Source organism: Lotus japonicus, chromosome 4, assembly GCF_012489685.1.
Source record: "Lotus japonicus ecotype B-129 chromosome 4, LjGifu_v1.2".
Lineage (NCBI taxonomy): Eukaryota > Viridiplantae > Streptophyta > Magnoliopsida > Fabales > Fabaceae > Lotus > Lotus japonicus.
Window position 1 is genome coordinate 78,421,246 of NC_080044.1, and position 18,251 is coordinate 78,439,496.

At 35.5% G+C, this 18,251-nt stretch overlaps 3 protein-coding genes across 3 annotated transcripts; 2 read left to right on the top strand and 1 right to left on the bottom strand.

Moving 5' to 3' along the window:
• Positions 1–1,701: 1,701 nt before the first annotated feature.
• LOC130714751 (U-box domain-containing protein 27-like) lies at positions 1,702–3,174 on the top strand. The gene has a single exon (XM_057564698.1). It carries the CDS (start codon positions 1,846–1,848, stop codon positions 3,088–3,090), a length of 1,245 nt encoding a protein of 414 aa, XP_057420681.1. The 5' UTR covers positions 1,702–1,845; the 3' UTR covers positions 3,091–3,174.
• Positions 3,175–10,436: 7,262 nt separating this feature from the next.
• Positions 10,437–13,088, top strand: LOC130715546 (uridylate kinase PUMPKIN, chloroplastic). The gene is made up of 7 exons (XM_057565663.1): positions 10,437–10,712; positions 10,802–10,949; positions 11,046–11,099; positions 11,612–11,703; positions 11,920–12,146; positions 12,356–12,532; positions 12,683–13,088. Exons 1-7 carry the CDS (start codon positions 10,525–10,527, stop codon positions 12,790–12,792), a joined length of 996 nt encoding a protein of 331 aa, XP_057421646.1. The 5' UTR covers positions 10,437–10,524; the 3' UTR covers positions 12,793–13,088.
• Positions 13,089–13,583: 495 nt separating this feature from the next.
• On the bottom strand, positions 13,584–14,662 carry LOC130715983 (protein MKS1). The gene has a single exon (XM_057566160.1). It carries the CDS (start codon positions 14,400–14,402, stop codon positions 13,752–13,754), a length of 651 nt encoding a protein of 216 aa, XP_057422143.1. The 5' UTR covers positions 14,403–14,662; the 3' UTR covers positions 13,584–13,751.
• Between the last annotated feature and the right edge of the window lie 3,589 nt (positions 14,663–18,251).

Sequence of the window (18,251 nt, forward strand, 5' to 3'; positions counted from 1 at the left end):
CCCTTCTTTTTGCGTCGCTCCCCTTCACACTCCACACCTTTTTCCCTTTGAACCCGCTCCAATCCACCACCTTGTCCCCCCGCCACCTATGCCCTTCTTCCCTTTCCCCACTCATGCATGGATGTTAAAATTGCAAAGACATAAACCAAAACACAAAAGGGACAAGTAAATTGCATCAATGGTAATTGAAGATCAAATAAACTCCATGGTGGTGACTTCATGGTGATTGCTCCCCGAAGGAAAAAAACAACATTTGGAGTCAACAAAGCACTTTTAATTGGCTCGAACTAGTTGGTCGAACCAACTGTGTCCAAAAGCGGCCACCTAACATGTTCGGTCAATAATTTTGATTAATTATGTAGTTGATCTAATTAGAATTAATATACACTAGTCAAAATCGGATCGAGCGGTAAAGACTCGAATGGTTGAACCAAACCACAACTTGGGTCAATGTGGTCAAACGATTTTAAAAAGTGCACTAGTAATATGTTGATCCTAGAACCTCTTTGTTGAGAGTAAGGAGAAATACAACTAAGCAACTTGCATCTCAATTAATTTTAGTTCATATTTTAATATTTATTTATATAGTAAACTAATATTAAAAATGTGATTAGTTCCTCACATATTGGGGTGGACCTAAATTGAACCATGGAAAAAATTGCATAGTTTTTGGTCCTCCAAAACTTTTATCTAAAATAAGGACTCATGACATCAAAACACACATGTGACATATTTTTTATCCAATCACCACTCCACGTGGAATTTTGAGTCAGATGAAGATTGTCCCAGTGAATTTTTCATATCAAATTTAATTTATTTAAAATCTATTTTATTTTGATCATTCTCCCTCTTTTCCAGATGAAAATAGAAATACAGAAACTAATTTCGTATTATTCAGCTGATAAAAATCTTATTTTTATTTTTTGGTATAAACTATAAAGTGTATAATTAAACACACATGCATATACTACATTAAAGTAACGGGTAACACTGAACTGCGAACTTAAAGGACCCTAACCCCACTTGCAGGTTACAGGTCGTAGCTGCTTGTCTTTGTCCACGGTTGGACTGGACTCCCCCAACTTACGGATGATGTAATCATCCCGACGATCGAACCATTTTCGGACCCCACCAAAGCTAAAACTAATTAAGTTGCTTCCTCTATTTGTCCCCACTCTTCCACCCCACGCTCTCTTCCTCATCATACGCAATTATTCCCTCCCCCGTCCCACACGTACGTCTCATCCCACCCCTCCATTCTCCTCTGCCGGTGGATCCTACGCCCATCATCTCCTCCCCCCCCCAATATCCCCAGCACCCCCCTCACCTCACACCACCACCAAATAAAGTAACCACCACTCTCTCTTTGACCAAAGACCACATCACGCAACCAAACCAAGAATATTATATTCACCTCCAACACACAATGCGTTACATAGAGTCGAGTCGAGCATGACATAATCTCATATATGACCTGGCGCAAGTTTAAACACGAGAGTCCTCTTAGAGTGATGTCTTCACTAATGTATTTTTTTAGTCGAGCCGCTTTCTTGGTCTTAGACTGAGGTACCATCCCACACCTAATTTTTTTAATTTAAAATAAATATTATTCACATCGATTTAAATAAATAATAATCCAAAAAGATATATTCAGTTCAGTGCGAAAATAAAAACTAAAAAGTGAGCATCTGACGTCACCGTACCTTTGACTCTCTATTTCTCTCTGTGCTTTAAACACCCCTTTCTCTTGTCCGCTCCAACTCCTGCCTCTCTTTCTCTCTGATTCTTCACCTCACCATTTATTTTCTTTCACTTTTCTCTGTGATTTTCTGTTACGGCGACACCATGGTTAGAGACGATCTATACATCACGGCTCCCAGCTTATTCCGGTGTCCTATATCACTCGACGTCATGAAATCCCCGGTAAGCCTCTGCACCGGAGTTACCTACGACCGTTCCAGCATCCAACGCTGGCTCGACAACGGCCACAACACCTGCCCGGCCACCATGCAAGTCCTCCACAGCAAGGAAATCGTCCCCAACCGCACCTTGCACAGGCTCATCCAGATCTGGGCTGACTCGGTCCGTCACCGAGTCGACTCACCCGAGTCCCCAACCTCCACCGAGTCCGTCCTCTCCAGAAACCAGGTCCTCTCCGCCATCACCGAGTTCAAGACCGGCGAACAAACTCGCCTCGACTCGCTTGCTGAAATCGTGCGTTACGCCAAAGATTCCGAACAGAATCGCGATTTCCTCGCCGGAACAGAAGGTTTCGCGCCGGTGCTGGTCAGTTTCCTCGTCAATGACAATGGCGGAGTGCAACGGAACGTGGAGTTTCTCGAATTGGTTGTTCAGGCGTTGGATTTGATTCTCAGTAAGAAGGAGAAAAGTGAGGAGTTGAGAAACTCGGTGCTGCAGAGCCAGAGCATAGACTCGGTGCTTCTCGTTCTGCAAAAAGGAAGCTCTGATTCCAAAATCGCATCGGCTAGGGTTTTCACATCCATCGCAGTGGACGCTGAATCGAAGCTGTTGATAGCGGCAAAGGAAGGCGTAGTATCGGAATTGCTCAAACTGATTACGCCGGAGAACGATCTGAACCTAATCGAGAGCGCTCTGTCGTGCTTAATCGCAATCTCGACGCCGAAGAGGAACAAGGTGAGGCTAATCCACCTCGGAGGTGTGAAGGCGCTGTCAAGCCTCCTCTCAGCGTCGAATTTGAGCGTGTCATCGGCGGAGAAGGTGCTGAAGCTTCTGGAAACGGTGTCGTCGACGAGGGAAGGGAGGGCCGAGATATGCGAGGATGCGCTATGCGTGGCGGCGATAGTGAACAAGGTTTTGAAGGTGTCGACGGTTGCGACGGAGCACGCGGTGACGACGCTGTGGAGTGTGTGTTATCTGTTCCGGGATCAGAAGGCGCAAGAAGCGGTTACGAAGGCGAATGGTTTGACGAAGATTCTGCTTCTGATGCAGAGCAATTGCTCACCGCAAGTTCGACAAATGTCTGTGGATTTGCTTAAGATCTTCAGGGTTAATTCTAAGTCATGCCTTTCTTCTTATGATACCAAAACTACACATATTATGCCCTTTTGATGAAATTTTCATACCATTTGTAAATCAAAGGAAAGTTTTGTTAGTAAATACAAGAAGGAAAAAAGAAGATGATTCATTTGGTTACACTGTGTTTCATCTCACTCTATGCAAAATTTGGCACTGCATCTGCCAAATTATTCATGTTTATTTTTCAAGTCATTGCTTCGATTTCCGTTAAATTCGACGTTGAAATTCAGTTTCTCGAGTCTAGTTAATCTCGATGTAGCAGTTTCTAGTTTTTCCGTTTGTGTTTTGAGATATAAGAGTGAACTCTAATGCGAAATTGAACATGCACTAATCTATTAAGATGGCTCTGTTTTATTTTCAGATACACAAAATAAAAGGAAGAACAAAGTTAGAAGCTATCTACAATATTACAACTTCAATCACTTTTACATGAAAAATCTAAATATAAATAAATCACTTTTACTAGGTCACCATTTCTCCTTTCTCTCATTTTAAGTTGAAATGAAGATGAAGTGATGAACGAATTTTGAAGAGATGATACTCGTCCCATGATCACTACGAACTTTTAAGCTATTTTAGCTACAAATTTGTAACTTTATAGATAAGGCAATTAGTGCTGTGACTATTAACAAAAGCAGAGTTTCTATAACTAATGAAACATGTTGAGTGAATACATTGAACATGCAATTTCCATTATTGAATTGAATAATACACCGAGATTCCGGAATTGTGCAGGCATGAGAAGAAGAGAAGAAAATGGAAATGAATTGTATTTGTGTGTTTAATTAGTAATCCAACAACATATAATTAAGCAAAACAATGTATCAGAGAAAGTGGGTGCCGCAAAATGCTGAAATGGGTTTGCTTTGCTTTTGTGCTGACTGTAATCATGCGATGTTTCTCTTTCCATTAAGTATTGTTTGTTTGTAAAGAAAGTGACGAAAAAGATGGGAATCCCAATGGAAAAAGAAACTTGTTGAAAAGAGTGGAGAGAGAGGTTTGACCACTGCATTACTACATGAGAAATTGGAAAAGTTATTTCCAGGGTCCCAAACAATGTCCACCACTACTTGATCCGATTTGGTGAAATTTAATTAACTAATCCATAATCTTCAGAAAAGGACGGTTTTCTTTCATCACATGACATCCTATGAGGTTAGATTTATTAAACAAACAAACAAATAAACATGATTCAAGAACTGTTTGTTGTGTATTGGATTGTCATGCGTGTGAAGAATGTGGTTGAGGTGGATTATTGGGTGCAAGTGCAAGTAGCAGCAATATCAGGGGAAAAGGTTGGTTCCCTAAGCACTATCTCTCTCTTTTTTCTTTTTCATGTGTACTCACTGCTTTTTATGGTTAGTGTAATTTGTATCAATTTCTGTGTAGTGTACTAAGTATTGGATCATGGGTAAGGGAGGTAATCACAAGGACAAGGGTAATTGGTGGGGGATGCTGCAAATTGAGTGCTTTTTGGGTAACGACGTGTGATTATTCCATGGGGTACCATGTTTGGGTAAGCGTGGACAAATCACGTGATAGTTTAAAACGTTTTATGGAGAGTAACTCTGACATTAAAACAGTACATTCCTTATTAAAATTTTAAAATTTTTTTTTTTTATGAAATATATGGATGCCAATCAGAGTTAAGAGTCCATGGACCAGACCCGCATGTATACTTGTTCAACACTCCAAACCTAATAATATAAATACAAGGGAGTGTGCACCTAGCAGAGTATCCTGATCACACTATTTCTCTATCTCTTGTTCCTCTATTCTCCTCTCTTATTTACTTGCTTACTCTTTATTCATAATACGTTATCAGCATGATAGTCTCTCCATAATTCATAAGTGAAAGAGTAAGTATCACTTCCAGAGTAAGTGGAAGGTTATAATTTTTTTTTCTTCTTCTTCTTCCTTCTTCTTCTTCTTCTTCAAATCATTTATCTATGAATCAATAAGTACCATAGTAATAAATATGAATCCCGAAGATTCATATCCTTACAGTCCAGAAGCACTGTAATTGAATTATTTTGCATGAATCAAAAAGATCCATAGCCTTACAGTCCAGAAGTACTGTAATTGAATTATTTTGAATGAATCAAGAAGATTCATAGAATCAAGAAGATTCATAGGCTTACAGTCCAGAAGTACTGTAGTTGAATTATTTTGAGAAAATAAATATGAATCCTGAAAATTCATAACCTATGAGTCTGGAAGTACCGTAGTTGATTGTCTAAAATATGGATCATAAAGATTCATAACCTACGAGTCAAGAAGTACCGTAGTACTCCCTCCGGTCCTATTTATAAGCAACAAAAAAAAATTCACATAATTTAAGAAATGTAGTTAAACTAGATAAAATGCATTAAATTTGTCTTAAATCAAAATAAACTTCCAAAATTACCCTTTGTTATTAGTGTTGGAAAGTGGGAAAGAGAGAGAATAATTAATGAGACACATTTTACAAGTTAGAATTAATAAGGGCATCATTGGAAAAAATTAATTAATATAGCTCAAACTTTCATTTGGTTCTTATAAAAAGGACCAAGGTTTTTCTTCTCTTTCATGCTTATAAATAGGACCGGAGGGAGTAGAATTTTTTTTAAATATTATTCCTGAAGATCATATCCGAATTGTATTGTATTGAGATATATTCTCTTTGAGCTATGAGTCTAGAAGTACCATAGCATGAATACACAAAGAATAGTTCATGAAGAACTAAAAATTTGTATGAATATTAAATCTCAATAGATTTATTGGATACTTGAATGTATGAGAGAAATTACTCTATACATATTATTTAGTTGATTTGATCATTCTTCTTCCGTTCATGGAATATTATTGAATCTTGCTATTAAAAGTGGAAGAAATAAAGAAAAGAGTGATAAGATATATCTTGAATTGATCAATTTTTTTTGGTTACATGAATTGATCACTTTATATATTGTTTATCATGTAAATCATTTTACATTAATTGATTAATTTGAAGTGATTATTTTTTTTATTTAGATATATCCACATAACATTTGAAACAAAATAATCACGTAACACAATAAAATACTTCTATCTTTAATTTTATTTTAATGTTACATAAATGTTAGATAATTGATTGATTAAATCTTACATAATTAAGTTTTTTTTTTTTAAATATTCTCTTCCCAAAGATATATAGATATCTGTAAAATTTTAAATTTATCTACTTTTATTATAAATGATTCTTTATTTAGTCATGATAGTGAAAAAATAAAAAGAAAAACCAAATCTGAAGATTGGTTTTGTCATTTTCGAAAAAAAAATGTTATAATTGAAAGGTAATTATTGATTTTGAATACATGTAGAAACATTTTTATGTGGATGTAAGTATATTTTCATTAGTACATAAATCTTTATTAAATCTTAAAGGACTTTTTTTTAATGTGTAAATATTTATGAGATCATGAAGAGAGTATATTTATGAATAGTTCTATGAGTTTGTTATAGAAATTATTTTCGTTATTTATGACAAACAAATTTATTTACATGTATTTGGACTTCCTTCTTGTATGATAAAAGAATATTTAAACAAACTTAGCTGTTTGAAATGAACAAAAGAAGAAGACCTTAAAGTCTTTTGTCAATACATTATGTTTCCTGAAGAACTATATCGTTATCATTATAAATGATCAAGTTGATTGAAAGATATGTGTCTATCAAGTAAGCTACAGAAGTAGCTATATTAAGGAATGATTGAGATATTCCCTGAAGTGAATATTTCAACAAACATGACAAAAGTTGTGATCATTTAGATCAACGCATGGTTAAATGTCCCTGAAGGACATCCAATGACATATATGGTATTGTTTCATGAAATGAAACTTTTGTTGTGGCTCTCTAGAAGAAGCCTATGAAATTTCAAAGAAATATCTTAAAAGGGATCATTGACACTCTTGAAAAGATCCATTGATCAATAATCTTATACTTTTTTCAAGAAACAACCCCAGATGCGGTTGCAATCCTATAAATGGTATTAGCCATGATAATGACTCCTCATATTGAAAGTCTTCTTGACACAATGTGGTGGTCAGACGACATGTCCTATTGACACAGTGATGAAGCGAATTGCAGTGCAATTGCTAATAGTTTGTTGAGGGGGAGCATAATAATATGATTGTGACTCACACTTAGGGAAAAAATGTTGAGAATTGAAGTGTGAGTTAGAATCTCACATTAGCTTTCTGCTCCCTTTATCTTCCCCTAAATTGGTATCATAGTATAGAAAATAAGGAGCAATATAAACACTATTGTTAGATATTGCTTGGATCAATAGTAATCCAGACATGTAAAGATGTCAAACCTATTATGTTTTTCCATGCGATTGATATGAGTTAAAGGAAATTATGAGATGTAATACTCATCTTGTGACACAACTGTCATGTACACATATTCCTTATTAATTTGAAAGTCTTGAAGGACTTTATTTACATCTAATTGATGTAACGATAAACTATGGGTTGAAAATATCAAAATCCTTGAAGGATTTAAAATGCCAGAAAATTTTACTTCAAACATTGAAGTACTTTATTGAATGAGAAAGTTCTATATATGGAACAAATTGAATGTGAATGGCAGGACCGGTTAGACCATCCCGAGTCTTATGATGCGAAAGTATATGAATTCATATGAGCACTCATCGAATAACCTGAAGATTCTTCAATATAATGAATTCTTATATCTTGTTCTCATAACCAATTACAATTTCATATGACCACCTTTTTCTTTCTAGAATTTTAAGATAGTATAGTAGTAGATGTTTTTACAAATAATATTTTTATGAAAAATATAAATTAAAAGAGATATTCATTATAATTTCCATCATTTAAGAGAAACCAACATGAGTCATTGGGAGGCGATGGTGCTCCGCAACTATGAACTCCCTCATCATGAATGAGAATTCAATATGTTTCTGAGTGTGAGGGCCTACTGAGTATTGATGACGTGACATGTTGAAGGGAATCTACATTTTGGCTTGAGACGCATTGGTTGCTCCATTAAAGTCTCGGGCTTTCTTGTTCTTGTCAGTCAAAATGATCACGGAAGATGAGTCATTGATTCGAGAGCTATTGTAACAACTATAAAGGTAAGATGAAAAGACGCGTTAGTCGTGGCATAGATAGTCGTTGGGATACTAGGCGAGGCACAAAAATCAACTGTAGGTTTGGTGGGACAAATTAGCCGCTTGAAGGAGAATCATGTATTTGGACGAGATATATGGAGAACGATAACTTAGGTTTAAAAGGGACGATATTTTTAGAATATCCTCAAAATCTAGGGTTAGTGATATTGACTATGAATTATCTCCTTCACAATAGTAGTAGTTGTTATGATGAGTTAGTGGGTACATATAAGATGAATTAGTCTTCCAAACTAATTAGGAATAAGAGGGTAATGACACGCACGACAGTAGTGGCCCCTACGTTGGATTGAAGATGTGAGATAGTGGTTAGGTGTTTGAGTAAATAGTTATATTTAGCTGAAGTCTTTCTATAAATAAAGAGAGTTATTTTCGTAGTTCTCTATTTATTTTCCTTATTTTTTTATTTTTTTATTTCAATTATTTATATATTCTTTTCGGCTTTGATTTAAAGTTTTACGCTTTATCATTTAGTTGTTTTAGTTATTTATTAGCCGTTTTTTGTCATTACCTTAATTACATTCAACTACCTTGTCACTAACTTTTCAATGACAATATCATTAAGAGTTTTTTAGAGTGTCTTAAGAACCTACATTGAGAAACACAGTTTATTCCTCAAGTAATCATTTATTCAGGGAATCACTACATTATTTTCTCAACCGACTCACACGACAATAGCTACATATAAATTTAAAATAACACAAATGTTATAATATATTCCTTATAATAAATAATTAGGTGCCCGGTAAGATATAAAATTATGAGATAGTCGTATATACGTGCAAGTATAATTGTTTTCATAATTGTATTGTTCACTTAATATCTGAGGCCGCATGCTTACCTCCTGGTTTTGCTTCTATATACTCAAATAGAGTAAATGTCAAACAACCATGATTGTGACTATGATCCTATCATTAACCAAAATAGTAGTTGATGATGAGTTATCAGTTATGGATCATGGTAATGCAAGCAAAAGAATTGTATTGCCCACGCGTAATCCTCCACCCTTGAGCAACCCAATCCTCCCTAATTATTGAATTGAGCAACCGCCACTTCGTGTATTCCTTTTGCTTTGTAGACTTTTAGCAACCATAAATGATTATAATTATAATCATGAAAATTATTGGTATCTTACTCATATGAATACCTATATTCTGCAATTATTTTACACTTGATCTCTGGAAAAAAAATAATTTCGGCCCCCTGTATAATAGAGATTACTCTTCACTCACAAGTCACAACCATGCATGTGATGTCAAACTACACTTCATGTATTAAGAGTATGACAACATAAATTCCATCATAGCAATATTACAATGCTTCATATATGACACACTGCATTACATGTCAGCCCATAAAAAAAGAGCAAATCTAAAAACAACAAATGCAGAAACAAATAAGAACATTGACCCCATAAATTCACCATAATTAGCTTTTACATCAAACCAAACCCATGACTTATTTTTTTGAAATTGCAAACCCATGACTTAAATATCCATGACATCCTATCTTTCTTCCTTATTTTTGTGCTTATAAGAATACACCATATATTTGACCCAAGAGAAGTTAGATAACACCACCATATGGGCCTTCTTGCCTAGCCTCTCTGGACTTCCGCCCGCACATACTAGGACTGAACTATTCGTTAAAAACTAAAGAGAATAAAAAAAGAGATTACTTTTATTCTATATTTATCCTTTCTATTTTTAAGTTTGTTTTTGTTTTTGTTTTCAGCCAGAGCCCGGCCATACTACCCAAAATTACTATTACTTTAAATGATTTTTTCCCTTAAATTATTCTTATAATATATTTGGAAAATCCAATTCGGGGAACAACAAAAAACTAAAGCAAAATCCTATATAAGATTTAGGGTTGAAAAAGTGAGTAAATAATATTTTTTATTGAAATTTATTTTACAAAATATTATTTTCAAAAAAAATTATTGGGTGTGAAAAAAGTAATTTTAGAGTACAATTTTTTCTTTTGTGATATTACTTTTTGACCAATCCAGTCTTTTTTTTTTTAAATGAGCAATCCAGTCAAGTGAAGAGGATTTTTCTAAATTTATCTTCTGTTCTTTTAACCCAATTAACTAAAAAGGTAATGTATGCCCCTCATAAATTTATCTTGTTAATTTTCTGATTTTCTCTACTATAATTTATTACTCTTTGATAGGGACATAAATAAGAAAAAGAAAATTATCTTTAGCGGCAACCTCCCCAACACAAATTCACAAAGCAGAGCGAAAAACCTCTCAAGAGAAAGAGGGTTTTGCGGTAGCACCTTTCACTGTCATGGCAATCTCCACCCCTATCCTCTCTTTCTCTTCTCTTTCTTCTTCTTCTTCATCTCTCTTCTCTTCAAAACCTTCTTCTACATGGACACTTCCTACCAATTCACCCTCCTCCTCCTCCTCCTCCAACCTCGCCATCCGCTCTTGTTACTCCGACTTCAGTTCTTCCCCTGACTCCTTCAATTTCAGGTTCCTCCTCCAACTCTCTCTCTTTATATGTCGCTGTTGACCATGAATTTCAGTCACCCATTAACTGTTTGTTGAAATGTTTCACACAGGAAACCTGAATTTGCATCCATGTCTCCGTTTGGACTGTCAGTGAATGAGTCCAGCAAGGCTCCATACAAATGGCGAAGGGTTTTGCTCAAGGTCAGTGGAGAAGCACTTAAAGGAGATCAATCCCAGAATGAGAATATTGACCCTAAGGTTTGCAACCCAGTATTCATCTCTCATTCACACTCTTATATTGAAAAAACATTTGTGTGTGACTGAGTGTGACCCTCTTATATATGTTATATGCAGGTAACTATGGCCATTGCAAGGGAGGTAGCATCTGTCACTCGCCTTGGCGTTGAGGTCACTACCCAATTTTTTTTACACTGATACCTTCTGATTTCATTAATTGTAGTAATTTTTTTGCTACACACTCAAGCTGTTTGATATCAATTAGCTAATTGATTGCGTAAAATGTGCAGTGGTTTTGTAGTTATTGTTGTTGCTTTGTTTTGCGAAGTAACCTTTAGGGGAGTACAGAGTACTACATAGATTTTTTTTGTGGTCAGCATTAATTTTGGGAGCATTCATAGTTTCATACTATCATTCCATTTTAGGCAGTGTATCAAATATCCGCCGTGGCGGATTCTCATGCCGGGTTATTGGCTTTCCGCCATGACCGATATCCCGCCATAATCTGCTAGAGTCCGCCATCCACCATCATTATTCGTCAAATATGGCGGGTTTTTAGCTCTCAGCCATAGTCCGCCATCCGCCATTGACAACACTGATTTTCGGCCGTTTGGCTTGAAACAATTCAAACTTTTTTGCTAGTTTTCAAGCTTTGAATTGAAATTATTTGGCTGATTTTTCAGGTTGCACTTGTAGTTGGTGGAGGTAATATTTTCCGTGGAGCTTCTTGGGCTGGAAGTGGCGGTCTAGACCGTTCATCGGCAGATTATATTGGGTATTTCCCTTAATCTTTCTTAATTAAGATTACCGTTGATTTTCTGTCAGGGCTTTTTTGCATGTATGTCGATGTTTGTCTTTTAGAGCTCTGATGGGCTAGTTCTTCACTTAAAATTACACTTTTGTAATCAATCCACTGTGCTCTGTTACTTAAAATGCATATTATGAGAGACAGTTTCCTGGATTTTACTAATTGTGGTTAATTATCCCCTAGGATGTTGGCAACCGTCATGAATGCTATATATCTTCAAGCAACAATGGAGAGTATTGGCATTCCAACTAGGGTGCAGACTGCATTTCGCATGTCTGAGGTTGCAGAACCATATATACGCCGAAGGGCTGTGAGGCATTTGGAAAAAGGAAGGGTTGTCATTTTTGCTGCTGGAACTGGAAATCCGTTCTTTACCACAGACACCGCAGCAGCGCTCCGATGTGCTGAAAGTAAGTTTTGCCAGTTTTATCATTGATGGCTTTGTTCATATTGTTTTCATTCTCACTTCTTGACAAATGATGTAAATTTTTCAAAAACCATTTATAAATTGGAGAATCAGCTCCTCTCATTTATTATGTTTGTGCTAAATTTGTTATTGCATCAGTATACGAAATGAAGTTCACTACTATTACTTATTTTTATTTTATCCTTTATTCAGTTAACGCAGAAGTTGTACTCAAAGCAACAAATGTCGATGGAGTGTTTGATGACGATCCAAAGCGTAATCCAGAAGCACGTCTTCTTGACACACTAACATATCAGGAAGTAATTACAAAAGATCTATCGGTGATGGACTTGACTGCCATAACTTTATGCCAGGAAAATAACATTCCTGGTAAGTCTTGCAGACAAACGTTTATATGAACTATTCTTTTGTTTAATAGTTGAATTTACTCATATTGGTATCCAATTAATTGTCTCCCTATATAAAAAACTGAAGCAACTTATCCTTATAAGCTAACCCTGCCCTTCCCTTGTGGTGCAGTTGTTGTCTTCAATCTAAACAAACCAGGTAACATTGAGAAAGCAATTAAAGGCGAAAAGGTTGGCACTTTGATTGGGGGAACATGGAATTCCACCGTGTCAAGAACGTGAAAATATTTGAAGTCCAATTACTAAATGATTCTTTCCTATATAATCTTCCAGCTGAGGATGCCAAGAATACTAGGTACATTACTTTGCAATTGGTGGTTGGTTTTTGATGTACTTCAAGGGTGCTGCTGTTCTGATTCAAAATCTGTATATAATCTTATCCTAGAATTGCTTGTTTAATTTTATTAAACATCATTCAAGTAGCACTTTGTTTCCCTTGAAGCATAGAAATAGTATTGAAAAGAATTCATTGTAATTTTAGTCTATTTACTATAGTTTATGTGTGACATTAGTACTCTTATTCATTTTTTCAGCAAATTTAGCCCTTCAAAGTTATTGTAAATCTTCTTCTACTTAAAATCCACCAATCAAAATATTAAATGTGTTATATATCTTATTTATGGTAAGCTCCAAAATATTTAAATAGAACATGAAAGTGTAAGGATATTTGATATATGTAAATTGACAAATGGACTTCAAATATATGAAAAAGAATACACTTTCAAATATCTTAAGACATTCGTCCATTCTTTTTGGATTTGGCAAAATATTTTACTGCCGATAGTTATAAGACTAATCTCTTGAGGCTTGAAGGCCAAGTTAAGTGAGTAGATTTCTCTGCAAACAAATGTTTTTTATACGCACAGTATGAGATCGATCTCTGAACTAAATGCTTAAGTAATTCAACTATCTTGTGGTTATGCCCTTATTGTTAGTGACATTCATCCATTTTGAAACCCAAGTTTTTGGGAGCTGAAGGCAAATGAGAAATAAGTAATAAAGTCCAATCAACATGAGCAAACCGTGACTAATAAATAAATGGAGCCAGTTCTGACCAAACACATTGATGGGCCTTCAATATAGTTACAAAACTTATGTTTCAAAAGTCAGTGAATGTTGAATTTTCCACCATCCTAAACCAATCATCAATTAAAGCCAAGCCCCCAAAAAAAAAAACAATATTAGTCAAAGATATTGAAGAGATTCGGCGACGGCAGCGGAGAAACCACGGCGGCTGAAAGCAAACCCGACGGACTCACCACGAAGCTGTTCGCAGACCAATACGGACTCATGTCCTGCCAATACGACGTCGTTTGCGTGTCCGCCACAGGTGAGAAAAACCCCGACGGAATCGGCGGAAGTGTCGCCGGCGCCGGCGATAACACACCGTGGAACTGACCCATTTCCACTCCTTCTAACAACCACGTCAAGTCATCATCATTTCCGCTTTGACTTTGAGCTCTTTCCCTCTCCGACGGGCTTGTTTTCTCGATGGACGCGAGTCTCGCCGCTGGCGAGATATCGCCACCGGATGGGGGAGCGTTTTCGTTGTCGCCGGTGGAGGGTCCGGTGAGGCGCTGGACTACGTTCATGAAGTCGTCGACGTCAACGTGGAGGACTTTGGGGGAGACGGAGTAGATTATCATCGGCTGCCGGTGCTGGGATGGGTCCGCCGTCGGTTGGTGGTAGGCGCCGGGAGGAAGCGGCGGCTTGCGGATCTTGTGAGACTCTTTGCTGACTCTAAGAGGCGGCGGGCGTGGCCCTTGGAGCTGGACATCTTTCTTCGGAGACGGCGTTGAGGTTCCGCCGGAGGGAAACTCAGGCGGGTTCATGGTGGCGGTGACGGTGGAGCTGAATTTTGGAGGAAAAATCGAAAAATGCGTGTTGATGCGAAGGGACTGGTTCGAATCACATGGAAGAAACTATAAAGTATATAGTTGTTGTTTTTTTCGTGAATTAAATAAAAAAATTGAGATAAGAGGAAAATGCAATGAAATGAGATTTTGGACCAAAAATATTGTTCACTAGTTTGCCAACGAGTAAAACATATGGTCATTTATTGACCCAGAGAGATTGTTTGACCACATATTCATATAGTGCTATTGTGGAAATTTGGATCGTCTTCACCAACTTGTCTCTTTGTTTTCTATAGTTCTATTGAGTAGTAGTAATACTATATGCTTTCAATTATTTTTGTCAACATACATTTTAGTGCAAAAGAGATAGTATATCAGCAATGATATATACACACCTTCTTTTTTATACACTTCATTTTCACCTATTTTTATCTCTATCTCTCTCCTCTTATCATTTATCACATCTTATACTTTCTCTCTCTTACTTTTTTCATTTCTTCCTATCTCTCTCCTCCTCCACCTCATTCCACCTAAAAAATGAGGTGTCAACAAATAATTATTCTCATTCATAGTATATTGTAAGTTTCAAAAAGAGATAGTATGTTGTAGGAGAGAATCCGTATTTATAATTGTGATATTTGAACTTGAATATAAGGAGAGTGATTATCATGCTTGAACATAGATTTATATACATCTCACTTTTATCTTTATTTTTATCTTTTTTATAAAAGCACGCTATGCATTACTTTTCCAAAGAAGTGCGAAATAGTGCTCTCACTCGAATCGTTTCATAGAGTAGATGGAGCTTGGTTTTTTTGTTCAATTTTACGATTGAGGTAGCTTCCTTGTAAAATTTCGTAAAGAAGTTACACGACTACTTGTTCTTTCCTTACTTTCACTTTTCTAAAGTGTGAAAAGCTTTTGATAATTCTTTGTTAATGATAAAGCAATGGGTGAATTAAGTTGAAAACTCATCTCATCCCCTAATGGAGTTAGGAGAGAGTTATGAAACCATAGCATGATTACTTTCGAGTGTATGACCAAAACTGGGCAGCCTTTTAAGTGTTTCATCATGCAGACTCTGCTTTTGCTCGATCGACCGTTGGACGAGATAAATCTCACTTTGGTCATCTTAGACGCACAATAAAATGTTCACCTAATTGTGAGCCTTCTGACATGACTATGACAATATTCAACCTAATAATAATTTTGGGCCGGTCAAAACACTTTTTTTTGCGCTCAAACCACTCTTTTAAATGTGCTTAAAAATATATTAAAAATTAATACCGGTAACTATATAATTAATTTAATTAATAAGTGTCTACTGACACTTACCATGCTAAATTATAGATTTGATTCAAGTCATGGCTATATAGTTTTTTTTTTTCCTTCTCCGGAAAACTTAACAAGAAAAACCAACTACACATAGTTTTTTATTTTTTGAACTTATGGCTTTATAGTTAATCGTGCACCAAATTATAGATTTTTTAAAGGGAGAGGCAAAAAAAAACGTCCCATGGTTTTCTTTTTTGTCAATAAAAGGTACCATTGTTTCATTGAGCTTCAGGTTGAGATCTGGCTTGGGCTCAAATTCCTTATGAATTCAGATCCAGTCCAATTTGGCTTCAAATTGGATGTTGATACAATTGATGGATCATTTGGATATCTCTTAGAATTGGAAAACAAAATCATTTTTGGAGCATCTACACAATGATGACAAGAGTACCCGGGTACTATAAAACATTTCATGAAAAAAAGATGCTATTAAACACACTTTAAGAGTTTTTATTTTAATTGAAATCCAAGTGAGATTGACTAGACTCACTCCCGATTTGGTATCCCAGACATGAATTTAGTTTAAAGTGAGTAAAATTAACACTCTTTTTTAGAAAATATAGTAATTAGGGATATATCATGATGGATTATAGTATCCATATAGTATTATATATTTTGATTATTTTCTTTTTCCACTTAATCTTCATTCGAATTTAATCTTCAACAATTCATTGTTTAGCAAGTTCGAATCTCAACTTTTGTGGATGAGAAAATTTATTAACCAGCTGTCTCTTACCGCTTAATGCGCTGATCATGGAATGAGTGATTAATCTCATAATTATCAGTTGTTCAAAACTTTATACAGACAAATAGTAGATATCTTGTTACCCCTATTTAATGTTTGTTGGTTGGTGTCATTTATGGAGATGTTGATTTGATGTATGAAACTCGTGGCATGGGAAACAATATTAATAGCCAGCAGGTGCCATTAATATTGTGATGGCTCAATTGAACAAATGAAATGATAGTAGAATGGAGGAAGATGACTTCATAATGATGATACGCGTTGATAAATGATACGTATAGCCTCACCATCATTCAATGTGGCCATAGTTGACAATTTGGATGAAGCACTTTCTAGTTTCTACTGAGAGAGAGCAAGATTTTTGTTGACATTTCAAAGCTTCAAAAAGACACAAGAATTTACATAGAAAACACTTCAAAGTTCATATATATATATATATATATATATTAATTATGAATCTTCTTAGCTAGTAGTGATTTTGATGCATTTAAAAATGATTAATACTCTTTAATTAGTGTAAGTGGGGCTGATCCATGAACAATAAAAAAAAAACAATGAACAATTTAAAGAAAACAGCCCAATGAAACTCATAACAGGCATTGGCCCAAAATAAACCTTGGAGGCTTGGAGCATATGAAGAGAAACGGTGAAGGAATGCACAAAAGAAATATAGGAGTACATAACGGCCCAATAATTTTTTTGATAAAGTCAACTAATAATACAATATTTTTTTGGTGAATAATACAATATTAGAAACTTTAGGACTTGCAGTTTAATTTAAACCACAACATTTACATGAAAGACTTATACACCAAAGCTCTAATCCCATACTTTTGCAGAAATTAAATTATAATTTGACTAGTTACTTTTTTATTTATAAAAAATTACGTTGAGGAGGTGGTACCTCAATTTAAGATAGAGAAGAAAGTTTACAAAAAAGTTACATTTGTGTAATTTTGAAGGTGCGCGTGTAACACAACACGTGATTTGTGGCTGTGTTTTAAACCACACAAAGTATGTTACACTTTTTTAATAAAATGCATCCAGATTGGTTCCTTGTTTATTTCTGGCAATTAGCCTAAATGCCAAGATTGCAGATGCTAGAAGTTAGTTTATGGAATTTTTTGCCTAAATACTAGTATTGCACGCCATAACTCATATATCTGGTATTGACATTAAACTGTCCATATGACTAGCAAAATTAGTTGGTTACAGTTTTAATCTATGACTAGCAAAATTAGTTGGTTGCAGTATAGTAACTGCCAATAAAAATAGGAGAAAATTGTGAATGCTAATGTTCAACTTTGTAGAAGTGTTTAACCTCCACCAGTTAACAGTCTTAGAATTTTTGCGTTGGAAAAACTGTGCTAATGTTTGAGGAGGTTGTTGCTGCTAATACAGCGGTTTTAACAGCCACAAAAGAGATCGACACAACAATTTCTGGAAGATTCACAGCCATAAACTTGTTTGATTTGCCTTTCGATGTTTTTTTATTAACTCGTTTACTCTCCAAAGATTTAATAAACAACATGTGTGATAGGCCAGGCTTTCGTAAGATAATTTATTTTATTGCTTGATATCTTTTATGCACGAAGAAGTATAAATTAAATTACACACTACCCCACTTGATCAAACCTTATAATCTTATATGTATAAGTTAAATAATTTGAGCTCATTTGAGTATGAAAATTGATTGTCAAAGAAAAAAGCATGAAAATTGATTCCATTTGTAAACCATGTATAAC

Coding starts and splice junctions, on each gene's coding strand:
- LOC130714751 (XM_057564698.1), top strand. CDS start 1,846: ATGGTTAGAGACGATCTATACATCACGGCTCCCAGCTTATTCCGGTGT.
- LOC130715546 (XM_057565663.1), top strand. CDS start 10,525: ATGGCAATCTCCACCCCTATCCTCTCTTTCTCTTCTCTTTCTTCTTCT. Junction 10,950..11,045: donor ATGAGAATATTGACCCTAAG/GTTTGCAACCCA, acceptor TGTTATATGCAG/GTAACTATGGCCATTGCAAG. Junction 11,100..11,611: donor TCACTCGCCTTGGCGTTGAG/GTCACTACCCAA, acceptor CTGATTTTTCAG/GTTGCACTTGTAGTTGGTGG.
- LOC130715983 (XM_057566160.1), bottom strand. CDS start 14,402: ATGAACCCGCCTGAGTTTCCCTCCGGCGGAACCTCAACGCCGTCTCCG.